This window comes from Panicum virgatum, chromosome 1K (assembly GCF_016808335.1).
Source record: "Panicum virgatum strain AP13 chromosome 1K, P.virgatum_v5, whole genome shotgun sequence".
NCBI lineage: Eukaryota > Viridiplantae > Streptophyta > Magnoliopsida > Poales > Poaceae > Panicum > Panicum virgatum.
In genome coordinates this window covers 55,351,380-55,360,403 of record NC_053136.1, presented here as the reverse complement: position 1 = coordinate 55,360,403, position 9,024 = coordinate 55,351,380, and the positions used below count along the sequence as shown (strand labels likewise).

The following is a 9,024-nucleotide window of genomic DNA, read 5'->3' as shown; positions in this document are numbered from 1 at the left end:
GCCATCATGCGCGGCATGGTGGGAGTCCGGCGAGGAGATCGTCCGAAGCCAAGCCTTGGAACGTGAGAAGCCCGTTCGGCAATCAACGAAGAGACCGTCAGGTGCAGTACCAGGGTACGGTGCAAATGAAATGTGTCAACATTATTTTTTGAAAATTTTGATCACCAATCCGATGAGGAGAACATGAGAACATTCTTCAATTCTTTGTAACGCGAGAATATTTTGTTGAAGCCCTTGATCACCAAACATGCGTTCCAACAAGCACGTTCAAAATATTCATTGTTGGATGTTATGAGCGAGGGAGGCGAGTAACATAAGTATTAGGATTTCAACAGCAATATTTGAGAAACGTCAAAACCATGCATCTCCACGCCTCTTTACATACCTCTCCGGCCGAGGGGTACGGTGAGCATATTCTTAGTGAGAAATAATTTCAAATATTTTAAATTTTATAGCACAGATTTAAGAAGACGATTTTATAATCCTTTTTATAATATAATATGGACATGGGATTTTTAATTTCTGTAATATCTCCGGAACGAAGGGCGTTTATATAGCTTTGCTCTTCCGGTTGCCTTCATACAGATGGATTTAAGCTTTGTGTAACGGGAAGAGACAGCCTGAATTCAATTGCCAACAGATCAAGTATTTTTAAGCACCTTATTACCCATCACATTAACAGTTTTACATGAGTATGATATCAAACAAGAATGCTTCCAGTAAGAAATACCCCTCCTTTTTCACCAAATAGAAAAAAATAAGAATGATTTTTTTCCAAAAACGTAATAGATAGACCTGATGAATAACTGAAAAATATGTATACTAAATTCGCAATGTCCTTGTGTTTATTTCATCTTGGAAATCCCCCGCGCGGCCGGATTTTACAAGTATGCACGCTGCTGCTCCCTGATGACCGGCAGGTGCCCCTTCTGCTGCATGCACACCACTGCTTCATACAAGCTTTTCTTCAGCGGAGTGAATTCCAAGCCCAGGTTCTTGAGCCTCTGATTGGAGAACTTGAACGGCTTCGCCATTGGCTTGCCGTCGTCCTCACACCTAGAAAACAAGAGCGAGGTTTCCGGAGTCAGCAACGCGTGGACACAGCACAACACGGAGAGGCGACAGAAACAGAAACGGAAACAGAGGGTGCTCGCCATGGCGCGAATGAACTCACTTGGCCGTGACGGGGGTACTGCGGGAAGAGCTCCCTGAGCATGGCGATGAGCTGGGCGCGGTGGAGCACGGTGCCGATGCAGAGGTAGCGGCCGCGCGCGTCGGGGCGCTCGTAGGCCAGGACATGCGCGCGCGCGACGTCGCGGACGTCGACGTAGGCGGCGACGGCGTTGGGGTAGGTCCTCTTGGTGCCCATGAGGTAGCGCGCCACGTGGTTGCTGCTGAAGTTGAGCGTCTGCTGCAGCATCGGGCCCATGGTCATGCAGGGGACCACCACCGCCAGCTGCAGCCCGCGCGCCGCCGCCTCCTCCGTCGCCGTGATCTCCGCCATCATCTTGGCGCAGCAGTAGAGGTTCTGCACGTTTGTTTTTAATTTCAAAGCAAGCACGGATGAATATGGATTGAATTCGCCTTTGTGACAGAAATCGGAGGAAGAGATCGAGGAGGCTGGCAGTGGCAGCTTACATCTGTCCGCTTGCAGAATTCGTAGTCGCTCCAGCAGGTCTCGTCGAGGGCGGCGTCGGGGCTCCGGTTGGGGTCCATGTGCACGGCGCCGTACGAGGAGGTGAAGACCACCCGGCGCGCGCCCTCGTCCGCGGCGGCGTTGATCACGTTCCTGGTGCCCTCCACGGCCACCGGCACGAGCTCCTGCAACATGATCGCACGTAAGCACACACGACCGATGTGCTTGTAGTAGCTTGGAGTAGTAGAGGGTTTGTGAGCACTGAAAAGTAAACTGACAGGGTCGTTGGACACCGGGGAGGCGACGTGGAAGACGCCATGGCAGCCGCTGAACGCGGCGCGGAGGGACTCGTAGTCCAGGACGTTGGCGCGGCAGAGGGTGAGCCTCTCCCTGGCCCCCTCCAGCGCAAGCAAGTGCGCGTTCTTGCTGTCAGCTGGGCACGCGCAGGCATCCAGGGAGAAAATTTAGCAGCGTTATTCTGAATCAATCCGTGACAGTAGAAAGAGACTGTGTTCAGTAGGAGGAGTACTCACCAGGGTCCCTTGCAGTTCCCCTGACACGGTACCCGCGCAGGAGGAGCTCCTTCACCACCCACGATCCGATGAAGCCGCCTGCCCCGGTGACGCAGACCAGCTGCTCCTCACCATTGTTGGGCTTGGAATAGGACGACATGGTGATTTTGTCAACTCGGAATTGCTATTTGGAATGTGGAGTTTGGTTGGGATGGACCAGCCTCGGTCTCTCTGTTGCTCTTCTCGATCGATCTTGTTTTCTTGTGTGACCTTGGCCTGTATGGTAGCTGCCCGTATTTATACCACCAGGCAGTGCTAGTACTAGTTGTGGCCGAGAGAGAGAGAGAGAGGGGAGGTCTTGGTTGGGGGAGGCGCAACTGCGAGTTGCCTTCCGCGCGAACCACAGCATCCGCATGGCGCCGACCAGACTACGTAGAGGTTTCCGGCGCACTCACTCCTGTGTTCGTTCAGCGGCGGGTCGGGTGGTGGAGGGGGGCAGCACGAGGCCAAGGACGCGCCGCCGGTGGGTTTGGGCGAATTCAGGGGCGTCGCGGCCGCGTGGAGAAGGCGCGCAGCAGATGCCAAGATTCCGTCCTTGGTCGTGGGGTACTCGAGTCCAAAACCTTGAGAATCTTCTCACTCCAGATACGGGCGACCCCCTGCCGCCGGACGGAACATGTAAACCGGCACAGGTAATCGTGACCGAATATTCTGTATACCCCCAAAGTATCAAGACCTGGGCAGAGCTGACTAGAAGACGAGCCAGGAGGAATGCCTGTCCGTTGACGAGCTGCTTTTCCTGGAACGGCCGGAAAGTGGTTGCGGTTGCCAGGGTTGTAATTTTACGGTATAGTGGTGCCCCATGTTTGAGAAAGTTGAGCGGCGTGGATTCACTGACTTCCTGAAGCAAAGTCACATGTGACTTTTTCACTTCTTGGATGCCATCCATTCTCCATCCAACGGCTGCTGCAGAATTTAGCTTACTCAATACAAGACCAATCAATCCAGGCGTCCAGCTTCACTCCGGGGCCCAGAAAAGATTTCGAAAAAAATAGCTGAATTCATGATTATTCTGTTATTCTTATTTCAAAGCTTACCATTTAAGTGAAAAATAGCTCCTTTTTCATTTGCTCTCTATCGCATGGGTGGAAAGGCAAAAATAAGAATTTGGGAAAAGAAATATATTGAAAAGAAAATTGACTTTTGAAACAAAATGCGTAACAAGAAAGAGTTGCGATCTCTTCTTATTTTCATAGAACGTGTAGTAACAAAAATATAAAATTATAAATAAGAAATAAAATTCCTTGCACGATCTAAGTCTAAGGAAGATATTATTTTCTTATTTTGTAACACGAAACTGTTCAAAATATTAAAGTGCAATGGTGGTTTAATTCTGCACTAAAATAAAGTGTATATAGTTTTCAACTCATTCCTTCTTGTTTATAGTCTCCTATACTAAGTTGGGCACGTTCCTCTTTCCAAGCTGGGCTCTTATTTGCGCTAAAAACCATCATCTGTGCTAAACGTTGTGCTTGAAAAGTGAAAAGCCTAAGGAATTTAACAGCAGCCGTTGGATGGAGAATGGGTGGCATCCAACAAGGAGAAAGTCACCTGTGACTTTGCTTCAGGAAGTCAGTGAATCCACGCCGAAATTCAGAGAGCCGTCGACCCTTTGACGTCTTTCTTGTCTTTGGCGCCTGGCGGTCAGTGGGCGCCAGCCAGAGGCTGACGGCGGCAGGCAGAAGCAACTCGTGCTTCTCTTCTCCCTCTGGCGAAGAGAAGAGGGCCACGCACCGGTGGGCTGCGCAACCGGCCCGCGCAGTTTCTTGTGGGCGACAAGTCGGCAGTGGAGTGGAGTGGGGGTAAAGCTGCACACACGGCGGACCAGTTCTTCTTGCCAGCCCAATGTACGTATGTATTTACAGTTTTCTCTAAGGCCGGCCCGACACGCATGTCAACTCCTCGTGGCCTCTGGGCCACGACAGGCCTTGACCTGACCACTCCAAGCCTCAAGGCCCAATTCTGTCTGCTGCAGCTCCCCACATCGGCCCATGGCCATTTGCGTTCCAAGAGAGGATGGCAAAAGCCCTCTTCAGAGAACGCTCAACACCAGCGAGGCGGCAGCGATCTTCACATGACCAAATCATTCGTATCCATCCTTCTTCTTAAAGTTCTCAGCACGGGCATACTTATTCTACCGTGACAATCCCAGTTTGTATTGGCGTGCAACAGAGAGTGAGAGAGAGAGAGCCAGAGGCGCTATAATGCAGTGAAGGACATCCGCTGCCAACTGGTTTGCGCTGCTTCCTTTTTTTCTGAAAAAAGCATTGCTCTGCCCGCACCATCCACCTGCATGCAGTGTAGTACGTACTAATTACTTTCATAAACTTTCAGACACCTCTTCAACATACTAACAGTTTTAAAGGATCGGTGATGCTTTTGCACTAAAAGATCGTTGGAATCATCCACTCCAGGCTAGACATGCTTGCACTTTCAGACACCAGTGCATGCACCGCGGGGCGCCAGATATCATGATCCCGTGACAGCTCGCTGGACAACAATCATGCGGAGGGGAACGACGGGCACAGCTCGAAAGCAACACAACCTTTCCTTCTTCTTCTTCCCCTGTCCCGGCCCCGCCACGTCGACTCGACGGTATCCTCGCGCACGGCGTTCTTCCTCTAGACAACACCTCACGCAGCCTGCTGCCTGCAGACAACAACCTGAGCAAACTACGATCTCCGAGCAATCAAGGGGGGTCGATCGGCGATCTCCCATCAGCTCTGCAGAAACACACAGCACTGTCGCTTTCTGACGAAGCTGCAGAACTTCTGCAGGGACGAAGCGAGATAAGCACAGCCAGGGAGGAGTTCAGAGCCCTTTAATGGCACCCCCATGCCTGCTTCTCGGCAGTTGCAGCCACCACCATCCCCAACGCACGACGCCGGCTGCTGCCATCTCACATCAGGCACATGAGCACCATCACCAAACAGGATTAATGCCCCGGTAACCTGCCAACTAAACGAGTCCGCATTCAAAGCTTATAAGCTACCGAGCGAGCGCCCCCAACAGGGCGATCGGTGTGAAGGGGGATGGAGAGCCATGCCTTACCATGTGCCGCGCCCGTCGCTGCCTTCCCGGGTTCTTGCAGCGCCATGCCTGCTGGGCGCTGGATGCTGCTGCTGGACTCGACACCTCCAGACCTCAGGTGACTCAACAACAGCGCTCGTCTTCCAGTTCAGCTGCTGCCAAGCCAGAGCCAGGCCGGCACAAGGGCACATGGCGAGGATTCTGATCCAAGTTCTGCCACGGTTCCTGCAGGGGCTCGAGTGGTGATCCCACACCACACCAAGAGCCAGGTCGTCATCAGGTGGTAAAAGGCGGCGATAATCCGCACAGGGAAAGGGCAGGGCACGACGATGGCTGGCTTTGGTCAAAAGCCATGTCAACATCTTTGCCGAAAAGGGGCATAGGCATGATACATAGATGGACATGGAAAGAATGGAAGATCCTCTCGCCGATGCAGGGCATCGGCATCCAAGCTCAACTCAACCATGGGATTGCAGCGGGACAGCGCGTCTCCGAGGAAGGAAGCGCGCTTGTGTTGTGTCAAAGCAGAAGCAGGCACGGCGCGGGGAATGCGGTGGAGGTGACAATGGGCGGGAACCAGGCGATGCGCCTTTCTAGGGGAGAGCTAGGAGTACATATCAGTGCTACTTGCAACAGTGTCATTTCTGAGGACAGAATTTATATACATTTATGGGGCTTCACTTAGCTCTTTTATCCCAGCCCAGAACCAGATCTGGCACAACTAATTTGATGGAGAGACTAGTTATCCATTACTGATTATCAGTCGACTACTACATGAGCTTATGCGGAGGGGAACTATTGTTAACAAAGATTGAACACAATAAAATGTGAGGACGATTGTCAGCGACAAGCACTCACTGACATGTCAAACAAAAAGCAGCTGCATCACCATTTCATCCAAATTAATTAATTAAAGAGAAGAATGATAAAAAAAAATTCAGCAGGATGACAACATTTGTCATGCAAGTTAAAACAGAACTCTTAACTGCTCATCTGGACGAAAGATTTGCTTCTACAGCAGCCAAAGTTTCATGCATCCAGTAACTTCTACAGCAGCCACACGACCAGCATTTGCTTCAGTACATACATACATAAATGCACCCAGCTGATCTCCTGTGATCAGCGCAGGAAATCACTGTAGTTGCCCATGAGGGAGCAGCTAGCTATTGACAAAGAAACAAGATACACGCTCATCACAGAGAGTGCAGGAATACCGAGAGATCACATGGGCAACTAGCCCGCATTGAACTTCTGGCATTAATCGATACAGTAGCAACCCCCAAAGAATTAACAAATATAGCAGCTGACACCTCAAGATTGTTAAACAACTCGACTGGAATTCAACTCTCCAATAAGCTAATATAATACTTATCCATTATGTCCACAGACTCTGTATGTACATCTAAGCACACCAAAGAACTACTAATAGTTTTTGCATCATATCATAGATCCGGAACGCCAAACCAAAAACTCTAGACAATTAAAAAGGGGAGGAAAAAATATAGGTGAATACTAGAGACAATAACGAATCCAACAGACACGGTATTAACGGATATTGACGGGCGACGGATGAAAGAAAATTTGGAAAACTCCTTTGATCCATGGGCGATAGGTAAGGTGAGGTAAGCTGTGGTGATCAGGAGACGGTCGGCTTCACAGCCACCGGCTTCGTGGGCTCTGTGCCGAGTACTGCACCCGACGCCGACATGCCATTGACAGCAGAAGGATACTGGGGGAGCATGCTGGTGTAGTAGATGGCGCGGCCGTTGCTGTCGTACGCAACCTGCGGGGCTGGGGCGTAGGCCGTCGCATTCGACACCGCGGGCGACGGGGCGGAGCCGTTCCCGTTGGCGTTGGCGTTGGCATTGGGTGGCGCGACGGCGTACACGGCGGGGAAGGAGGTCGCACCAGGGGAGGCGGTGGCGGCGAAGTACCCATGGGGCGTCGGGATGAAGAACACGGGGGCATGGTCCGCGCCGGAGCCAGGGGCAACGGATGTATACCTGCCCGGCACCTGCAGGTACGCCGTCACAGGAGGAGCGGATGACGGCGGTGGAACTGGGGGCTTCTCCGGGAACTTGGGAAGGTAGTACTCCGCGTTAGCGGGTGGGGTGGCGGTCGCGGGAGGGTAGGCGCGGGTCAGGGAGTCGTCGCTCCCGTTCCTCGGAAGGGCGGCGGGTGCGGGCACCGGGGCGGGAGCGGGGGCGGCGGCCGGAGCAGGCGCTGGCGCAGGAGGTGGTTGGTGGGTGCCGTTTTCGGCGACCTGCAGCTTCTCGAGCTCCTGGATCTGGCGCTGGAACTCGGCAGGTGAGACGACAGGGGAGACCGCGACGTGCTCGCCCGCGGGGTTGGGATGGCGGTCGTCGTTTTTGGCGGGTAACTCGACGGGGACGTTCTCCCTCACCGTCGGCGGCTCGCCGGCCGGATCCTTCACCTTCACCGCCGGGGGAGGCACGAAGCCGTTGTCGAGGCCGAACAGGTAGTCGGGGCTCGCCACCGCAAGCACCATGTGCGGCTGAGGCGGCGGCATGTGCACCACCGTCTGCGGTGGAGGCTGCTGAACGAACACCGTCTCGTGCTTCGCCTGCGGCGGCGACGACTGCTGGGCGAACACCGACTCCTGCTTCTGCTGCGGCGGCGACTGCTGCACGGGGACGGGCGACGGTGACGTCTCCTGCTTCGGCTGAGGGACGTTGTTGAGCGCCTCGACGAACCAGTGGCGCTGCGGCTTGGGCTCGAGGAGGCCGGCTGGCTGCGGCGGTGGCGGGGGCGACTGGACGGGGAAGAGGAAGACCCTCAGCCGGAGCGTGGATCCGCGGTTGGAGCCGCCGCCGGAGCCCGGAGCGGGGCGGAGCAGGTGGAGGCGGTCGTACTCGAGGACGAGGTGCTCCAGATCCTCGTCGTTGGTGACGGAGACAAGCGCGTCGAGGTCCTCCCCGGGCAGCTGGTACTTGACGCAGATGTCCCCGAGGTTCCCGGCGAGCGCGGCGAGGCGCGCGGCGAAGTCGGCGAAGCGGAGCGGCCTCTCGAGCGAGAGGATCTTGGTCTCGCCGTTGACGTACGCGAGCTGGTTGTCGTGGGGCCGCGGCTGGATGCGCCCCCCGTAGCTCACCATCAGCCGCACCTTCGCCGGCGGCAGAGGCGGCGCGTGCCCTGCCGCCGTGGCCGTCGCCGCCGCCGCCGCCGCGGACTCCGAGCCGTCGTGGTGCGTGTCGTCCGTGGCCGCGGCGGAGTGCGGGGACGAGTCGCCGGATTCGGCCATGGCGGCGGGCGGCTAGGGTTGGGTGGAGAATTTCAGATTGGAAGGGGGCGCGGGGGTGGGGGAGAAGGAGGGTGTTATAACGTAGGTGGGGAATGTGATTAGTGCCGGGTTAGGGTGCGGGGGGCGATGTGATTAGCGGCCGTCGCTGGGATTCTGGAAGGGTGGCGGTTTCGGAGGAGGGGTTTCTTGACTGGGGGCCGTGGGGGGTGGGGCGCCGGGATTTTGGCGGGCCGGGTTCGGCTCGCCTTCCTTGCTTGCGTCGGGAGGCGTGTGGGGACAGTTGGGATTGAGGTGTCCGTGTGTGTGTTGGTGAGGTGGGCCCAGGCTTTTCTTTTCACTTTTCCATTTTCTTTCCATTAATCCGCGCTCTTCTTTGTGGGAGGATCTTTTCCCCAACAACCTGGTTGTGACTTGAATGGAAGGAATTGGTGGGAGTAAACACCAGCGTGTTGGTTTGTTAAGGTAAGCAACAATCATCGTTATTGCAATACTAATATAGGAGAAATCTTAAATATATGCAATAT

At 54.4% G+C, this 9,024-nt stretch overlaps 1 protein-coding gene and 1 pseudogene across 1 annotated transcript; both read right to left on the bottom strand.

The window, feature by feature from the left end:
• Nucleotides 1–656: 656 nt before the first annotated feature.
• On the bottom strand, nt 657–4,066 carry LOC120645922 (annotated as a pseudogene).
• Nucleotides 4,067–6,457: 2,391 nt separating this feature from the next.
• Nucleotides 6,458–8,686, bottom strand: LOC120645902 (extensin-like). The gene has a single exon (XM_039922619.1). The coding sequence runs from the start codon at nt 8,498–8,500 to the stop codon at nt 6,875–6,877; it is 1,626 nt and encodes a 541-aa protein (XP_039778553.1). The 5' UTR covers nt 8,501–8,686; the 3' UTR covers nt 6,458–6,874.
• Between the last annotated feature and the right edge of the window lie 338 nt (nt 8,687–9,024).

Excerpts from the sequence above, each read along its gene's own strand:
- LOC120645902 (XM_039922619.1), bottom strand. The coding sequence starts at position 8,500 with ATGGCCGAATCCGGCGACTCGTCCCCGCACTCCGCCGCGGCCACGGAC.